This window comes from Micropterus dolomieu, linkage group LG18, assembly GCF_021292245.1.
Source record: "Micropterus dolomieu isolate WLL.071019.BEF.003 ecotype Adirondacks linkage group LG18, ASM2129224v1, whole genome shotgun sequence".
Classification (NCBI taxonomy): domain Eukaryota; kingdom Metazoa; phylum Chordata; class Actinopteri; order Centrarchiformes; family Centrarchidae; genus Micropterus; species Micropterus dolomieu.
Window position 1 is genome coordinate 28,723,984 of NC_060167.1, and position 19,760 is coordinate 28,743,743.

Consider the following 19,760-nt stretch of genomic DNA (forward strand, 5'->3'; position numbering starts at 1 on the left):
ACACACACACACACACACACACACACACAAACACGCCTCCCTTGTGCATGGTGTTACGCACAACAGTGTACTGCGTTATTTAGAAAAGGGGTGTGAGGAAGTCGTCAAAATTTTAAGGGTTTTCCGTCGGTGCAAACTTCAAAGTGTGTAATTCCAAGCTCTAAATCTTTCGAGGGCTGTCTAATAATTGTGGCTTGTCTATCCTCTCAGGTATGTATGTGTGTGGACTATATAGACAAGAATATTAAAAAGCAGCTACTGGGTGCATTTGCATTTCATCATGTAGCCTACTCTATAGGTGGCAGACACACCCAACCAAGTTCATTCAAGAGGAGGTGGCCTCACATGCAGTCCAAAGTTATAGCACTGACAGAGCTGTCCATGGTGCTGAAAAAGCAAACAGCCTGGAACATGCTCTATCTATCTATCTGATTTGATTTATACTTCTTTACCAGCACCATAACCTGCTAGACTCCCCTATAACTAAAATTGGAACACCAGTTAAACCACCAAAACCCTTTTTAAACACATTTTCAGACTGATATAAAAAGCCACGTTTATTTTTAATGCATGCGCATTCACGAAAAAAGCCAATGGGTCTTTTTAAATATAGAAAAATCAATATTTTCTCTGACTCTCTCTGAGTACTGTCGGATTTTTGCCCTCTGACGACCGCCGACTGGAGGTCATAGCTCATCCACTTTTCAGAGTTGCCTGAACAGGTGAGTCACATTCACACTCTCAGCGGGCATGTCAAGCCAGGAGGTCCGCGCGCTCTGTGCACCGTCGTATGTCTGTGCAGCAGCAGCAGCAGCAGCACCGTTTCCGGCTTTGAAACGTCACGGATATATTTAGATATGTCTGCGTGCCTGTCAAATCGTTCTGACACTACGTCAAAATAATCCCCCGACGCCCGATGCCAAAATCTCTGGAGTAGCCTAACCTATAATCCCTGGATGTCATGACAGGAGGCAACAGGCAACCTGTGTCCGACACAATATTTTCTTTAGATACAGACAGATGTTACCACATCCATTGAATTAATATGTTGAAAGATGAAAAGTATGATGCCTGTGGACCTGTTTGAGGATAATGTCTAAAATGTAAATGTATGTAGGCCTATCATGTAAAATAAGCCTTTTGTAGTTGCATTTAAAATGAAACTCAAAGAAAAATGATGAATTCAGTTAGCCTACTTTGTGTCAATACATATTATTCTGTGTACTTTTGTTTCCCCCTAAATTTAACTGAGTCTTTATGTGTTTCATTCATATTTGTGAAAGAGCAGACATGAATAAAGAAGTGATGGCGCAATAATCCCAGCTGTAGAAGTTTATATAGTGTAAATACGCTTTTGGACTGTCCTATTAAACTCCAAAAAAACACAAATAGGCTACGTGGCGCCATCCTGTGGTGCAAAGGTCTACTACAATTGCTGCCTATTCAGAAGTTCAGCGAAAAAAGCAGAGAGATCCTTAGAGTTAGGAAGTGCAGACAACTTGAGAAGATATAACACAAGAGCAGGTCTTGTATATGAAAAAAGAAAACTATCATTTATTTCAGTAGGTGAAAGATATACATTCATCACTATTGTACACATAATTTCATATGAGCACCATTTCATTGGAATTTCATAAAATAGTATCATTGTCTGAATGATGATTTTGATATATATTACGATATAATATTGCAGTTTGCACCTAAAAAAACAAGGATTTTACCACAAGTTGGCACATACAGTGGATAGCACCAGGCTGAGAACTTGCTGGAAGTCTTTGATTTGATATAAAATGATACAGTACAAGTATACAGTATATGTGTTTTATATCAAAGAGAAAAATGTAATATCACAGACTGGGATGTTTTTTGTTGCTGACCCTTCAGATGTAAACACACAGTCTCTGGTCCGGGATAGCAGTTGTGATCACAGCAACCTTTGTTCTTCACCAACATATTTTATATTGGTGTAATAATCCTGGAACGATTCTGATATAAGATTCCCACTTTTAACAATATGCACCTGATTTGAACAATATTAAAAGAGTGCCTTTTATGTTAACATGAATTCAATGTAATCACGGTAGCGAAGGGAAGCAGTTTTTGAGAGGAAATGTGTTATCTCACCTCAATGAAATGTGGATACAGATCAAACAAAACAGTGCTACCTAGTAACGTCATTTTGAACACAACTTTCCTTTCAACTTGACAGAACAGAGAATCAGCATACAAAAGGAAACTGTCCTTAAATGACTGAGAGAGGCAGGTGCTACTTCTGAGAACTCTAGTCCAACTCATAAAGATTATTCAAAATATAGTGCTAAGTCACTATCTGTGTAGCTCAAGTGTTGCATACCGTTCCATTAAACTACTTGAAGTAAATGAGAACCATATCCATAAAATATGGGTCAAGTGGTACACCAATGCACTCGTGGCTCTGGTAAATACAGTACTATTACCTTATTAGATATTTGAGACTAATAGGCCATTCAGGGGCTTAGCTGCAGAAATTTGTGAGTAGTCTATTTTATACTTTCAGTTAATAATATGAAACAGTACAAAACTGACTACTAAACAAAAAGGTACAAAGGGCCCCTTTGAAATTCTTAAAACAAAAGGTCCTTCTTACCAACATCTTTAATAAGCCTTGCGTTATACAAGGTAATTCTTCAAGGAACATAGGCTAATAGGTTCGTCTTCCTCTGCAATCCCCATCACTGAGGGATCTTTCGTTTTTGTTTGTCTCCACGGCTTGCTTTCAAGTCTGAACAGTTGACCTGCGCTGTGAGACGCTCTCAGGAGCAGGCGGTGACAAGTGTTCCTGTATGTTATCTGGCATTGTCAGTCACCTGTTATTCTGTCAGACCTGGCGGAACACCTCGAAGAGGCAAGCAACCGAGTGCATGCGGTAGAAAAGGTTCAAAGGAATAGCAAAATTGAGAACTGTGATCCATATGCTGAAGCCAAATGTCTGCTCTTCCAACCCGTTGTCGTATTGTGGCCGGCATCCAAAGGCAGGAAGGATCCACAGCTGAAAGAAAGAAAGAAATTAAATTAGGTAAAGCTGCAATTTTTGGTGCACTTTGGGGCAGTGCAACTAGCTGTACACATAACATTGTCATATTATCACCTTATTAAGCTATTATCGCTAATATGTTAGAAAACAGTTGCCTATTTACACATCTAGAAGATATGGAGCAACATTAGAATTAATGAAGTTGTATTTCCTCATGAATGGAAGTATCTCCCTTAGCTCTACTTTGGTCTCCACCAACTATTGAGGGAATCATCTGCGTCTTTAGCACCTAAATGCTCCACTACATTCACCAGCTAGTTGCAAACTTTGTCCATCTGCAATGGATTTTTAGAGCTTTTTGCTGAACCTCAAAAAACATAAAGTTGTGTGCTGTCAAACCAAAACGCAGAGCTGAGGGGAACTTTTGGGTATGCGATATGTGTCACTACGAGTGACACATATCATGTTACACTACATGGCTTTTTAAAAATGTATTATTATTATTATTATCATTTTCAAGTTTCCATCTTATTTTACATTCATTATGGTATTTCCTGTTTTTATGTTCATTCTATGTCTATTTTCATGTAAAGCATTCGGTGCATGTGATTTCTTTATTGTAAAGCACTTCAACTGGCATTTCTTGTATGAAAGGTGCTAGATAAATAAAGTGTATTATTATTATTATTATTATCATTATTATTATTATTATTATTACTACTACTACACATCATCAATTGATCCATTGTTAATATAAAAGTATTGATTAGGGCAGCTTTAAAACAACATTGTGTAATTTCTGCTTTTGATAAAAAGACAGTAAATGAAAACAACCTTACAGTAGCATTCACTAGAAATTTAGATGAGTAACTCTGGTTAAGGTTCTAATTTTAAGGAAGCACTCAGTTAATAAAAAAAAATATCTTTCAGATAGTTGGTTGCCACTAACGTACTTTACCCTAATTTAATCTCATGTACATTCAATTATCATTTTGACAAGCACAAATGCTTACTGAAATGTTGCACATTAGCAGGAAGATGGCAATGTTCTTCAGGATTTGCCTCTTTATTTTTGGGGGCTTCACTACTTTGTTTTCCACAGGCAGCGGCACATCAGGAGGTTTCGTCGGACATGTGTACACCTGTCCGCTCTCCTCCTGCTTGTTCTCCATGGTCACACAGGCCATGTCTGGAGTCTCATAGCCTTGGTTGATGATGCCGTTGTATGGTAGGGCCAAAGAGGACGACACCGAGCAGATTTCTGGAGCAGCTGGTAACTCAGGGTCCTTCCTCGCTCCATCTTCTGGCTGTCGATATAGGGACTCTATGATGAAGAGGTTCTGGATGCACTTCTCTAGCACAACAAGCAGAGAGTAGACGAAGTTGGTCCAGCGGTAAGAAGGGCTGCTGTTTGTGCCTAACACAGCCACTATGCTGCACCAGGACATGAGCCAGGAGCCGATAGAGGACCCAAACAGCAGCTCTGTGTCCAGCTGTCTGGACGGATTCTTGGAGGTGTCCAGCGGCATGTTATCCGCTCGGTATATGAGCAGACCTGATAGACTGGCAGAGCACATAAACACCAGCATGACGATGCCATAAATGTAGAACATGGTAATGGCTGACTGACGCGTTTGGAGGGAGTCCTCTAAATGGGTGATGTAGACCACCAGGACTCCAATAGTGCTGCCCAGTGCAAGAAGACCCAGAAGGGGGCCTAAGATGAGGCCCTGGGTTTTGGTGGCCAGCCTTTTATGGTTTGAAGAAAGGTCAATGGTCCGTCCGATGTTCTTCCACATGACGAAGAGCATGGCGGAGACAAAGATGTGGTACTCAATGTTGAAAGGAAAGAGATATTTGAGACTGCTGGAGAACATGGTGCAAGTGCTGGTGGTGCAGTTACAGAGAGGCTCTGAGTTCTCTGCAAAACAAATAAAAACAGATGCAATTTCATAAGAAATCTATTAAATCTATTATTATTTATGCTGCCCTGCGTTACCACTGTTTGTCTATCCACGACAACATCAACAAAGCCATGTATCAGGACATACGTATAAAATAGTAAATATTTCATAGAAGGATACATAGGATTTCATAAGTTCATCAATATGAAAATGGACTCAAAATAGTACATTTCAAGACTGCCTTGTGCAAACATTCGCAGATGGCCTCAAAAAATTAACATAATCTTGAGTAGTTTAAATATGGTATTAATAATCTCATGACCCTTCAGATTTTTTTCAGCCCTTTGTGGGGGTCCTGACCGCAGGTTGGGGAACACTGCTCTACACTATTGCCACTTCAAATCATTTGGATCACCACAGAAGAGAGGAAAAAGCGCACTATATTTCTAAATTGAAGGCAAAAGAGTGTCAACATCTGTTCAGATTATTGATAGTATTTATGGTTTGCCTTTCAACCACGAGGCCACCAGGATGGCCCTTTTTAGCCATCTGTTGATTGACTTTGTTTTTAACGCTTTTAGATTTGTGATGAAACTTAACTTTGAGGTTACTGAAAAAGCCAGTACTTTTCTTCTGCACTGCAGATTTAAATGATTTTGATGGCAGCAGCCTATAAAATCAAAAATAAGTTTCATGTTTTGTTTGTTAATGAATGCATGGGCTATCTTTTCCAGCACAAAACTCCATTATAACTTTATATCTTACCTCTTGGTGGTCAACATTCATTAGCCATGTTCTGTTGATTTGACTTTGAAATTTCACTCGGAACGCCTGAGCATCTTAGATGCTGATGACAATGCACTTTTTATCCTTGCTCACTCCTCGTCAAGTCCACTACAACACGCTATGGTAATGCTTTTGCCCTCTAGAGATCATCTCAACAAAACCCTGCTGTGTGCCCCCACCCACACCCCCCAAAGGCCACCACTATGGAACTGCACCCTTTAATTAAAAAGGGAACAACAGTCAGGGAGCAGCCAGCCTCACAGTCAGCCGGATATGAGGAGGAGCAGCCGAATCCCCCAACCCTGGGCTTAGATGTATCAGTTACTGTAATTGCAGCACCCTTGGGAGTAAGCGGCATGGGGACAAAGCCGTCTGAGGTCAAGTGGGGGGTTGCCAGGGAGGGCGGTGGTGGCTGAAGTGTGGGGAAAGGGCTGGGGAGGGGGCCTCAGCACTAGCAACACTGTGCGTCTCTTGAAACCTAATAGAGAGACGTTCAACACAAACAAGACCCACTGGGCTGCCGAGCTAACCTCCCTTCCCCTCGCAAACCCTCCTTTCCTTCCTTTTTCTTTCATCCACTGAAGTGAGCTCTCAAGTGGACTATTGTAGTTTTCTTCCAGGTACAAGCCAGCAATCAACCTCTTGGCCCTTACCTATAGTGAAGTTTTCGTAGCCCAGGGCAGAGAGTCTTCTCATATAGTTGTTCAAGAAGTGCTCAGCCTCTGCCCTCACACCGTTGCACCACAGGAGGAGGTTGGTAAAGACTGCATGGATTACACCAAATCTGAGGGGAACAGTTGAAAAGGTTGATGACCACTCATCAAATAGCAAGTGGCAGTGATATGTACAATTTGTCTTGATGTGCATGTATTCAGATTTTGCACGTTCTTTAGTGGCTGGTGAGATGTTTTATGACTGTGACATCCAAGCATGATTTATGGGTGCAACCAAATTGATTTACAACAACTAAAGTCTTGTTAAGTCATAATATCACGGATTTCACTTAATACCTCTCAAATGTTTCAAAGCTCTTGATGACATCCTTGATGTGAAACCAGAGAAAATGCACCTGAACAAAACACCACAAACAAGACACAAAAAACTTCATGTAAAAAGCTGGGCAAAACATTATCCAAAACATGGCATATTAAAACATTTCATAACCAGAAAAATCTACTTAAGAGTGATTTAAGTCACTTTATCAAAAGGATTTCCCTTGCCATATGCAGTTACACTCAGATAACAAGGACAATGACAGGATTATATTGTGGCAGCAACTCTGTACTCACCTCAACAACAAAGAGCACATTATTCAAAGAGCTACCTGGTTAAGTGGTGCACAGAAGAGGAAAAAGTGTCTAACACTGCTGAAAGATCATCACAGTATTAAAGCGGGGTTGTAAACGTACCTGTGCTATGGTGTGAGTTGCATGGATGACAGGATATACCCCGATCACAGCCGACAGACAAGTTCGATAGCCAACATAGTACCCGATTCTAAAAGCGTCCATAGTCAATGAAAGGAGTGCAAGAAGAGTCAAACCACCTACCAAGGAAAAAGAAATAAAGATCAAGTTATTATTGCCACCGATGAAAGAAGTTTGCTTTGCTTATATGGTAAAAGGTTTTCTCTAATATGTCAAACAGATTATGTTTTTGGTAGGCTAATTACCGAACATGTGGGAAAGAATTACGTCAATTTGGTATTTTGCGCATTTACTGTTGTAATCTTGCGCGTAATCTTACACACTCGCCTCTTATCCAGCATGTGGTGGCGTGGACGTCTTTCTCGGTCCGCGTGTTCTTCCGTCTGTCCCGCACCAGGATGTACCACATCATCCAGATCAGCTGGAGGATCATGAGGCCGGTGATAAAGGACAGCAGGTGTTCTTGCTTGATAGAGGGACCCTGGGCTAGCATCAACGCCGCCCCGATCAGCAGCACATTGGTACCGTACTGGCCGCTGAGGATCTCTGCGTTCTTCCTCGGATAGTCTGACAAGCTGAGTTTTAGTTTGGAGAACACTTTCTTGTCGGGCTCGGAGCTGGACGACGAGGAGGAACTGTGACAGTGCTTGTTCAGACACATAATGTCCAGACCGGTGTGTTCCACCATGGTGGAAAAATCGCAGTACCGGGAGAAGTGTACAGTCAAAGTCGCGCGCGCTATAAGTGCATTTGAGGGAGGCCAGGTGCCTGTTGCTACAAGGTGGGAATAGGTACCGTTCCAAACATGCTCATTCAATCTTAAAGGTCCGGCTCAGTGGTCACGCATAGTTTCAATGTCCAGCCTCGCTGAGGATGGACTTAAAAGATGCCATTGTCATCTTGTAACCCCGAAGCTGAAATATCTGGTCGTGTAACAGGCTCGCTGAGTCATTGAAAATGGGAGATTGCGTTTCAGTCTTTGGTAATCCCAGACCCCCCTCCTCTTGAAACTCCCATATGTTACAGAGAAATCACTGGGCTTGCTGTGCCAACCATTCACTGCCTACAGAAGCAAAAAACACTAAGCACGGAATTATCCACAATAAGAGGGTAAGAAACGAGCTTCGCCCAAATCCACCTTTTCAGCGCAGCTGCCAGGCAGTCTTTCCAAGTCTGCTGAAATCCTCTCAGGGTGGCTATCAGGTGTTAAGCATGCAGGCCTGGATGAGATGAAACGGAAGATGGCATTTCACAAACCTGCGGTTTTTACAGGTTGGAGGAAAGTGACCTGTCCTGACTGGCTTCAAATCCAAGTGCCACCTCCTCAAACCCTTCTGTCCACTTGTGTTTGAGATGTGGTAGTTAAAAGCTTTGCTTTCAAGGTGAAAAAAGAGAAGAAACAGAATACAGTGGTCAAATTCACAATGGCTTTTTATGAGTGGGTGTCAAGAAGAACACTAAGACGATAGGCACTGAGAGCTCTTGTGGATTTGACCATGTAACCTCTGGTTTGGGCGGACGCGTGTAATTAGCATAACAATAGAAGGACGGCTCACATAGGCTAGGTTTGAGAGGTGATTGGTGTGATGTGAAGTCAGGAGGGGATGGAAATGGTATTCACGACCTAATCATTCATTAAAAAAAAAAACAATAGCCTATGGCTCCTTTTTGAAAAACGGTCTAATTAAAAAGTGAAACGCAACTAGTGAAATGAATACACGGAGCACAGTGGCTCCACAATAGCTCCTATTCTGCTTTAGGACTCTTGTCAGGGCCCCAGGACTCCCGAGTCAGCAACTTGGACTCCAAAACACTTTCTTAAAAAACTAAATAAGTGGTTGATAGATGGTTGAAATAGATTGAGGGCAAAGGGTGGTAGCCTAAGTTGTTTAACTCTTAATGTGAGCATCAGCAGCCCTGATTTATACATTTATGTTATAAATGTAAAAAAAAAAAAAAAAACTTTTTACTCAAATAATAATATGCATTGAAGTAAACTACGTAGGAATGTAGGAGGTTATTGGCCATGTGTATGAGTAGCCTATTTGCTCTCTGATGTTACACAGAGTTCCAGGAGGACAGATGGAAATAGACATGAAACTAAAAACAAGGACAATAAAGCTGAAAGAAGGAGAGATAGAAAGTAAACATAGAATTATCATGAACATACAAGTAGGGCTATTTTGTAGGCTATAGCATAACAGATTTTATATATAATTTGTAGGTAGCCTACGTGGATGTTTTAGTGCAGGATTACTGACACCTGACTGTCTTTACTGATCAGAGAGATGGCGTGCATCGTTATGCAACAACGATGCGACACTGAAGTCATTTGTTCTCGATTTTCAAGAAGATAATCATGTTGCACGCAGTCTACAATATAAACACGAGGAGCGTGGGAAGGAAAACAGCGCACCGTTGCGCACAGGAGCATCTCTGTGTTTTAAGGACCGTTTTACAAAATAAGCTAAGGTTCACACGGCTACAACACAGCTTCAGTCCTGTCGTTTAATAGATATACATATGTCCTTATAATCCAAACTGCTATTCTATTTATTTCCCTTCAGTAGCACATTTGAGATCTGTTGGTTAACAACGAATTTGGGGAGGATAGGCTATGTTAGCTTCAGGCGTATTTCAACGTTGGGTAACTATATGTTTGTCATTCAACTAAATGAGAGACCCTTTAGCCTATTACGAGGAACAATAGCATCATGAGGATGGGAGATGATCAATTGTTCCACACAAACACATCCGCTGAGTAGGCCTATCGATTTCTTGATTACCGTGGGTAAGAGAGTATGATCAATTCGTTATCAGGGCACTTTAATGGGCGATTGATGAAGTCTGAACATTTATGATTGAATCTGGAAGTGTTCAATTAGCTCGTTGTTGTTTGCACTTCAGGAACATCTCCAAAACATCCCGATTTATTTTCAGTGCAGTTTGAGGACAAATCACTAACTGTGCAAGTCACCGTAAAAAGCCTTGTCCTCATCTTTAATAACAAATGTTTTTAAAAGAAATCAATTACAGGCACTTCTTCCTAAGGATATTTCCATTTTATGCTAATTTGTACTTCACTGCATTTCAGAGGGAAACATTAGATCTTTTCACTCCACCAGATTGAATTGACAACACTAGTTACTTTGAATATTTACTAATACCTATAGTCATCTTTTAAAATATAATACAATAAGTAAAGATCCCAACAAATTGGGTCACTTTAAAATAATAATAATAATACACTTTATTTAAAGAGCAAGTCCTAACATCTGCAGCTTCACAGAGACACAGAAAGATGAAATTAAATACCAGGTGAATAATAAAATACATTCCCCTCCAAAGGTATTGGAACAGTGAAAATAAAAATCTATGAAACAAACAGGCAGCTCAGATAAAGTCAGGATATGCTTTCAGATAAAAGTGTAATTTCACAAAAGACTTAAAAGACGACACTGACTCAGACAGCGTCATTTCCTCGGGCAAGTCGTGCCTTGGTGGCAAAAGCTCTGTCCCCTTCTGATTTTAGCCTGGACTCAGGACGAGAAGGCGACCCCTGCCCGAAAATCTCAAACAACCCAAAATTTCATAAAGGATTAAACGTAATGGTACCTCTTGGTTAAGCTGAGTAGCAGATGTCTGTACAATCTGAAGTCCAGTTTTTACATCTTATTTTTCTAATATTTCTGAAGTGATAAAAACAGGACTGGACAAGCTCAGTGATACATTGTTCAAAACTTAAATTGCTATCAAACAAGAAACAAAGATTTTTTGCAACAGGCTCGATATGTCGTGACATGTGACCAATGGATGGCAGTATCTTAGGATTTCTGCTTTCTTACGATTGAGCTGGAAAATGCTTTATTGACATTCATGTTTCTTAGGTTAGCCAGGCAGTCCTGTAAGGAACTCATACTGAGGTCAGCGGGCTTAACAGGGAGGCACAATGTTATATATACGCAACAATGAAAAGGAATACCATGTCTGCGGATCACATCGCCCAAGGGAGCATAGGGAGAACAAAATCGGTCCAAGAATTGACCCTTCAGGCACACCATACAGTAACCGATATGGGGTAAATGATATCAGTTACTACTGTGTGTATTGATGCATCCTTGTGTAATGATCCTATAACATAAAACATATCTAACATTCTGCATGATTACCTCTGATACTTAAAACATAAATCTGTGCTTTTACATAAAAATCTTAGTGCAGGACTTTCACTTGATGTTCACAACAACAAAATCTGAATACGTCATCCACCACGGACATTAAGTACACTGATCTATTACCAACACACTGGAGAAATATAGTGCATGAAGAAACAAACAGACAGGAACAATGTAAGAAGCTTAAATTTTCCAGTTTTATGTCAAACATCTGTTTTCTATGTGTACTGAGGATTAAAAAAAAGATAATAAAGCACCCTTAACTCTCCAAATCCAGTAAATGAGGTTCACAAAGTTCAGATAATTGTAATATAACAATATCATACTGAGCAAAGAATTATAATGACTTTTAAATAAAAGTTTCCTTCTTATTGGTGTAAACTAATCCTGCAGCTGAACTGAGTGTTGTTGTTGTTGTGGATAACATTATATTGAGAGGCGCTTGTGCCATGTGTGTGAATGAGAGTGGGGAAAAAAAATCAATACGACAAAATAATAAGAAACACCACAAATATAGAAGACAGTCAGTGTTACCAGTGACTTCAAAAAATAAACATACACCTGCATCAACATCTCTCTGACAGTGTCAAAAAAAAGAGCCTGAGCATTATCAGACTCAAAATAACATTTGCGTTGGACTGCATTAGATTTGACTGTGTATTAACTGGTTACCAGTTAAATGTGGTGTTGATAATGTACAACAGGTCAGAGAGTGGAAAACAAAATTAAAAAATGAAATGCTGTCTTTCATTTTGGTCACAAATACGCTTTTAATAAAGTCTCAGGTCCAACTTTGTATCTTGCACCGTTGCGGTTTTTGAATGATGTATTTGTTCAAGGTTGTGCTTTATTAAACAATGACAATTTTTGTAAATAGTGAAATAATTATAAAAAGTTTATTGCAGAAAAAGACATTACAGGATATGACTCTTGACATTCTTCGCCACAAACTTAAAAAACATACAAATTAAAAACAATTTATTGGTTTTAACATACAAGCACAACATGCATTTTTCACAGGATTTTTTAACATGTCACAATAGGAAAAGCACAGGTGTAAATAAAAAAATAAAGAACAATGGCTGAATTCCATTTAGTTGTTTGCATTTCAGGGTCCTGGTTTTGTGCATGCTGGCTCACTGTCATGGCTTACTGAAACATTTAAATAGATCACAGCCATTGTTACTGTTATTAGTAACACTTGTTATTAAGTACGGCTTTCTTCCTACCACAACAAGCCAAACACGTCTGCTGTGAAAAAGGGCTACGCTCAAAACTCTAAATTACATTTTGACTGCAAAAAAGAGGTTCGCCAAACACAACACAATGCATCCCATTTCTTGACAAAGATGCCATTGTTTCTTTGGGAAAACACAGCAATGACGAGTCATAAACTGGGAAGTTGAACAACTGAGTGATCCTACAATCCTGCCCTAAAAAGCCTTAAAGCCATCACTACAGACGGACAACAGTTGACTGATAATTGTTTCAATAGTAGGGTCTAGATCAATCTGCTGCAGGTGTAGACAGGCAAAAAAGGTGTGAGACACAGAGCAGGGAGAGGATGACAGGGGCAAACGAGCGTGAGCAACGAGGCAGATCCTTCCAAATGAAACTCTAGTCACTATTGTTGACCATGTGGTGGACCATGGCCTCAGCTTAAAGGAAGCTGGTCAGCGTGTCCGGCCAAACCTCAGCAGATATACAGTTGCTTACGTAATTCAGACTTTACAAAGGGAGCACACTTTCACCATACTGATGTCCAATTGTGTAATCCAGCACAGAACAGAACTACTTCCTGTAACAATCTACAAAAAGCTCATGTCCATGCCCATTTTTCTGTTGCCTTCAAAGTGCTGAGACGATCTGCTTGAAGGTGGGAGAGACCAAAAAAGCAACAAAAATAAAAAAAAAAAGCCCGTACACAAATTCCCTTTCAGGGTTTGGAATGGGACAGAAACACGTCCAAGTAAGTATGAATAAGTTACCTTGTGTCACGAGTCATGTGCATGTATTGCATAAATTACATCTATTACATATTTTAATAGCACATTCTCCCTTTGACCCTTTATTACATGCAGAGAATATTTGAACTTGAGGCAGATGATGACTACATTGATTACAGTCCCTGGACAGTGCACTTACTATGACCTTACAATTTCTGATGTGTAAGTTTTATTCTAATTTTAACAGTATTTTCTCCATTTAGAGCATTCTTTCTGAATCTTGTATAGCTACTAATATGACTAATGTGCTAATATGACTTTATAGTTATATAAGCACAGTATTCTACAAAAATGTTTCAAAAGAAAAATGTTGGTGACTCCATATGCGTTTTAAATGTATTAATATACGTTTCAAAAGGGAGATGTGTGTGTGCGCGTGTGTGGACTGATGGCAGGATTCCAGTAAGCTACGTCTGTTAATGCAGTTGTCAACTTTAGTGTTGTTTAAGACAATTTAAGACATACAGTATGTGTGCGACGGCGGAGAGGGGAACAAAACTCATCAATTTAGTTAACAATGAGATGTAAAGTTCAAATTGCATAGGTATTAAATATGTAATAATTAATGACACAGGATTTATCTCCACAGAAATGTTCACAATTTAAGGCCAAATACAGTGTTGTTCGTTGTTCTTTCCACTAAAAGACATTTTGTGAATATTAAAATGACAACCATCTTCACCTGCCACATTCATCCAAGCAAAGAGATGAACATGACCACACCCATGAACTGTGTGAAGAGGATGAGTGGAGTGAAGAAGGACCACACCGGCCACAGCGCCATGTTAAAGCTGCAAGGGAAATAGAATAACACTTACAAGCGTGTTCCTGTTCGAATCAGTTGGGCAGTATTGATCCATCTCAAGGACAGACTTGAGATGTCAGAGATCCAATAGACAGCATTGACCTGGCATAACACATTAATGCACAAACTAACAAGGCAATCTCAATTCACATTTGATCATTTAAACCATTAATGGGCATGATTGCCCTACTCAGCCCTCATCAACCAGTGATAAAAATGAGCAGGTACTGCTAAACATATGCAGTGGTAAAGGTTCCACCTCACACTGCGTTAAGATAGAAACCACTCTTACCGCATCATTCTGTCTTGATCTTTAGATAAGATTAAATTAGATTGTTCATTAGCCACACGACAAATGCCTTTTTTTTTGTCTTTTGTCCTGTGGCTAATAAACAATCTAATATTGTTGTAAATCACTGATATACAGGTGGATTTAAATAATATCTGAGTTTCCATGAGTAGGGAGCTTTGTTGATTGTACACATTAGACCAGCAAATCTAACTCTTAACACTTAATACTTGAGTTTAAAAAAGCTAAATTGTATGTTTTTTTATGTTCAAATGATTTTGATGAGAATTTCTTAAATTAACCAAGATATGTACAAAGTGGGACATTTTACAGTCAGTGTTCTCTGGTGGAATAAACTATGAATTGGTGTCACTACCTAAAACACGTCTGTCATTTCTGTACTGCAATCTTTTGTTACTAATCAGACAACATGTGTTCATTTCATGTGGCCACAAAATTTGAAATTGTTAATTCAAGCAACAATGTGTCTTCATCTCTCCAAACTTTTACTAAATCCCCCTGTTTATGTGTTTTCATGAAATTGGAAGGATTAGAGCACATTAAGGTAGTTTGCAGTTTATGTATTCAGATTTACTTATTTTTTCTGTTACCTGCAAGATGCAGCGATAAAAGCTGCAGTTGTGATGGGAGGAATGGCAGGGTACTCCTGGTCGTAGTGCTGGATGCCTTTGAACCACTCCAGGTAGACAATGCAAAACATAGCCAGAGACAGGCAGATCCCGAGGAGCATCAGACCCACATTGAACCACCAACTGGAAAAATAGAGGTTGAAAAGATAACAATGTATTTAAGACATAAAGGCAATCTATTAGTTAGTTAGACTTTATTGTCCCTGCACTGAGATTCTTTTTCACAGCACTCTACATCACAGAGAATACACACACTGAAATACATGAAGCACAACAGCACATAAAAAAGGCAGTTAAAACAACACGAGAACAAGCCTTGTCGATTCCTCTAGCGATTCACCCTGCTTAGGGATGCTATAGCTGCGGCTTTTGCGATAGTGAGCCCTCCTGCACCTCAGGGACCTGAACCCAGAGGGCAGTACAGTGAAGTGGCGACTGAGTGAGTGTGTGATGTCCTGTTCTATTGTATTTGCAGAGCGTGTGATCGCATGATGACCTTACAATTGAGCTCTGAGAAGTTGGCGAGAAGTCGGGAGACCTATAATCTGGGCAGCACTGTTGGTTATGCGTGTGAGTTTGACGCAGGGTGGGTTGAACAACGCTTTGGTACAACAGTAGGAGGACATTGGGGACAACATGGCGTCCTTTATGTTTAGGGATAGTCTTTGATGGCGTCTTTTTTGAATGTCCTGTGTATGCAGGTTAAAAACTGAGTTTATTGACTAGTGTGAGGCCATGATATTTAAAATATCTATAAAGACTGAAATACAAAAGATAGTACTGTTAACAACAACACAAACAGCTTCCCAGTGGTATCAGATACCAGTGCTTTCATTGGTATCATATACACCAGTCATACCATTGAAAAAGAAAACCAAAAGATGTTAAGTTTAGGGTGTTCTATGAGCTAAAGCCTATCGTAACAAAGGCTGTCTGAAAATAGGCGTACTGTGTGTATTGTAAACTCATAGGAACTAACAAAAAGCTGGCGTCCCATTACTGGATCCTGAAAACAAAGCCACAATGACTCATACTTCTCAAATGTTTTGCCTGCATTGTCGCAGATAAAACCTAGTGCCTCTATTTACTTTTAACCGATTATCATGGGGAATGGAAAATTAGAGAACAAGATCCACACGGCACTCTTTGAGTCTTCCTCATAGCTCGGTTACCTTTTGATTGCATCGTTCTCCATTATGTTACGGAGGAAATCCACATAGTAGGTCACACCGATAGATGCCACGATCCAGAAAATGGAGTGTCTGTTAATGCGAGGAAGAGGTTTAGCATCTTTTTCCTCCTGACCTGGAAGGTATCAGATGAGAGAAGAGTTTCAATACGTGAGTCTACTTCAAGATTGATTGATACAAATTGATTCATAGCACAAGTTACACTTTCACAACTATTACTCAACAATTCACGTGCCCATAAAAGTTTGACTACAGTGTTTTACCATCAATTAAATATTTAGACATTTAGCAAAGTATCTTTACCATTCAACACCAACACTGACTCAACGACAATCCAAAACTCAAAGGCACTGAAAGGGTTACAATATGGTATAGAATTTACCACCAAATATGAGATTTGTATTGCCTCAACAGAATGTCCCCACCTGTCAGGTTTAAGGAGCTTATGAGGTGAAACTGATATCTTTCTTTGAGATAATCCTAGTTCCTCGGAGAGCTATTAATCTCTATAATTTACTGGTTGATTAAATGTATCAGAACCTGTTGCTGGCTGCTGAAGTGCTTCAGCGTGCTGATCTACTCTCTGCAGAGTTCACAATGAACCCCATGCCCTAAACAAGTAGTTGGCATACAAGTTTAATCAAAGTTATGCTTAGTGGTCCATCTTGGACACAAGATATAGTATACCATGTCGTCTTGCCAGAAGGACCACTGGTGGTATGTAAACTGGAATATACAGACAAATGTTTTGTCTGTTGCTTGTAGTACGGTTATCAGTTTACACTGGCAAATAGATGACCCTTGGATTGGGGAAAGTGTAGGAGTAGGGTTTCCCTGTATTACGTTGCTGAGCTGACACAGCGTTTGCTCACAGTCAAAACAATCAAGAATTGCTGGATTTCTTCCAGTGAGGGCCACAAAGTTGGACAATTGTCCACTGTACAAGCTGTACAGTAACCCTAACCCTCCTCCCCCCAAGGCTGAAAATGTTGCAACCACATATTGCATATTCTACAACGTTATAAATCCGCTATAGTATTATGAAAGAAGAAAGTCGTTTGAAGAATATCTAACAAGTGAACTACAAACTGCACATTCAACAGACTTAACGATAAAAAGCTGGCCACATTCTGAACAAGAATGTTTGCTCGGGTTAGCCAGCAAGATGTTTTGATTATTTGACACTATGACAGAAGTATTTAACTTTACAATAAGGCTGTCAGGGCTATATAACACTGTGTTTGTGACGTTAACTTTACCTTCAGGTGTAAACGGCTCTGTCAGAAAACTAGTTTAAAATGGCGAAGAAGCTAACACAATGTGTCTGAAGCTTACTCTTTTCATCTTCGTCACCCGATGTCGTTGTTTGCATAAGAAACTCCGCATCTCTCTTAAATCTATTCCGCAACGTTGCAAGCTCACTGTCGTTAAGCATGTTGATGCTCGCAATAACTTACAGTAGCTCTAAAGGCTAACTGGTGATTAAAGAAGGCACTTCCTGTTATACACAGAATCGCTTTTTTATGACGCACTTGAAAGCGACTGTTGTAGTTTTTTTGTACAGAAATAACTGCGTCTATGGTTTAACACAGTGGCGGCGTAGCTGCAGAAATAAAAAAAGGTCCATCAGATAAACATACAATAAAAGTTTGAATCCATGGGTGCCTGGTGTGTTTTAGTTTTTGATGAATGCATTTAAAGACACTGTATATTAAATTTAGTTTAAATTATATGTATTATTGCTTAATGTATATTTTTTGTTTCGTTACCGGCGCTACTAAATAAATTAACCTAAACTGGCATGGCCCAGAAGGTCCATTTTGATTATAGAAAACAATGTTTGCATTTCCTCCATTCCCATGTATCAATAGGTTCCAAATTTGGCTAAGAGTAGCAGGTTAATCAATAGAAAACGTACACTGTAATCATTAGATCTATATTATATATATATATATATTAAGGACAGTGACATAATACCACATCAAACTTTTGCCAATAGGAAAATAGTATTACTGATTTTGGATCATTATCTATAGTATAGCCCACTCCACTACAGAAAAGCATGTCTGATACCATCACTTGATATAAATAAAATAGGTAGGTATAAACCAAGTCAAAGTGTTTACATCTTCCACAAAGACCATCTTGACACAAACAGCTTCAAACAAACCTGGACCTCATCTAGAAATAAAATATACCTTTAAAAGGATAACTGAGGATATTTGAAGTAAAAAGTCTGACAGGGCACCTTTGATCCCAACCCTCACAAACTCTGCAGAATGCATAATAGCTGGCTGCATTCCAAAGTCTATCTTAAATGTATACCTTTACATGGCGCTGGCAAGAATCTGACCCTGCTGATTAAAAACCTTCAAGGAGGCACAGGCAGGGCACATGCAGTGGAAAAAAAAGTGAATTAGAGTCTACTTTTTTGTTGGCTGCTACCATAGTTGCTACCACTTATTCTGCAGTCACAACTGTCTGCATTTGTCAATCTATTCTGCAGTTTATAAAGAAAGTACATCTAAAACGAATGCGATCTAATACAGCAGTCCTGCAGTACATCTTACCACCATCAAGATCAAATGTCTCACATTATTGAATCCATGAGCATGCCTTGGTCCCTTTGCAGCTGCACCAGGTAAGAGTGTTACTTCATTCTTACCAACAAAGAAATTTGAACACTTTACACCAATTCCCAAATCCTTTTGCAACATCTCCATTGGCTCCCAGTGTGTCAGAGAATTTATTTCAAAATACTGTTGCTCATCTATAAGTCACTAAATGGTTTAGGGCCAAAATAAATCACTGAAATGTTTTTACACTTTGAACCCTCCAGACCAGTGGAGGATGAAATATTCAGATCCCACACTTAAGTTAAAGTACTAATACCTTACTGTAAAAAATACTCTGTTACAAGCCCAAATAATAGCGTGCGCGTAAATGATTAGTTTCTAATAAGCAGTTGTATGAATGTGACACGTAGTGTAAAGCGTTTTGACTGACTCGAAAGGCCCCGTATTACAGTCCTTTTGCCATTCATACGTTGCATTAGCCACTATAGCCTACACACGCTTATAGAGCAAGTAAAGGCTGTAACAGCAAAAGCAGCTAGAGTATTGCTTTAAGCAAGGGTGTGTCTTATTACTTTTAAAATTTTGTAAATTCTCATACATAATGTAATAGAGACAGAGATGGGTCATAAAGTCAAGCCAACTAGCTGCATAACATCAGTTAACAGCTATTTCTGCTGTACTAACTTTAACACTATAAGTTAATAGACAAACTGTAGGAGTAAAACTCCTGAGTCTAATTAAACAAGCAAGAATATGTTGCATTGATTTTTTTTTGTGAGAGAAATATATATTTTATTTCTTTAATGACATTGTTCAGATAGCTGCTATAAGACCAAAGTTCAGGGCTGAAACAGCCCCATACAGAACATATGGCCACACAGTTAATCCTGCAATATCTAATGGCGGAAATAAAAAGTGGATCTGTCGTGTTCCAACCGC

At 39.5% G+C, this 19,760-nt stretch overlaps 2 protein-coding genes across 3 annotated transcripts; both read right to left on the reverse strand.

Annotated features, from left to right (window-relative positions):
- Positions 1–2,691: 2,691 nt before the first annotated feature.
- On the reverse strand, positions 2,692–7,818 carry otop1 (otopetrin 1). Its single transcript, XM_046029240.1, has 6 exons — positions 7,458–7,818; positions 7,113–7,249; positions 6,714–6,772; positions 6,357–6,487; positions 4,027–4,934; positions 2,692–3,028 (listed from the first exon to the last, which is right to left on the reverse strand). Exons 1-6 carry the CDS (start codon positions 7,816–7,818, stop codon positions 2,858–2,860), a joined length of 1,767 nt encoding a protein of 588 aa, XP_045885196.1. The 3' UTR covers positions 2,692–2,857.
- Positions 7,819–12,050: 4,232 nt separating this feature from the next.
- On the reverse strand, positions 12,051–17,740 carry tmem128 (transmembrane protein 128). 2 transcript variants are annotated; one of them, XM_046029488.1, is made up of 4 exons: positions 17,581–17,740; positions 16,228–16,360; positions 15,017–15,178; positions 12,051–14,102 (listed from the first exon to the last, which is right to left on the reverse strand). In XM_046029488.1, the coding sequence occupies exons 1-4, from the start codon at positions 17,678–17,680 to the stop codon at positions 14,003–14,005; spliced, it is 495 nt and encodes a 164-aa protein (XP_045885444.1). In that variant the 5' UTR covers positions 17,681–17,740; the 3' UTR covers positions 12,051–14,002. The 2 variants fall into 2 exon arrangements, with proteins under 2 accessions (XP_045885444.1, XP_045885445.1); XM_046029489.1 differs by having other exon boundaries at positions 14,093–14,218.
- Positions 17,741–19,760: the final 2,020 nt, after the last annotated feature.

What these genes read in the sequence shown, in the direction of transcription:
- otop1 (XM_046029240.1), bottom strand. Translation starts at nt 7,818, where the DNA reads ATGGTGGAACACACCGGTCTGGACATTATGTGTCTGAACAAGCACTGT. An exon ending in CAACTCACACCATAGCACAG is followed by an intron (nt 6,773 to 7,112) that starts GTACGTTTACAA and finishes TGTTTTGTTCAG; the next exon opens with GTGCATTTTCTCTGGTTTCA. An exon ending in AGCTTTGAAACATTTGAGAG is followed by an intron (nt 6,488 to 6,713) that starts GTATTAAGTGAA and finishes TGTTCCCCTCAG; the next exon opens with ATTTGGTGTAATCCATGCAG.
- tmem128 (XM_046029488.1), bottom strand. Translation starts at nt 17,680, where the DNA reads ATGCTTAACGACAGTGAGCTTGCAACGTTGCGGAATAGATTTAAGAGA. An exon ending in GAGAACGATGCAATCAAAAG is followed by an intron (nt 15,179 to 16,227) that starts GTAACCGAGCTA and finishes CTATTTTTCCAG; the next exon opens with TTGGTGGTTCAATGTGGGTC. An exon ending in TTTATCGCTGCATCTTGCAG is followed by an intron (nt 14,103 to 15,016) that starts GTAACAGAAAAA and finishes TTTCCCTTGCAG; the next exon opens with CTTTAACATGGCGCTGTGGC.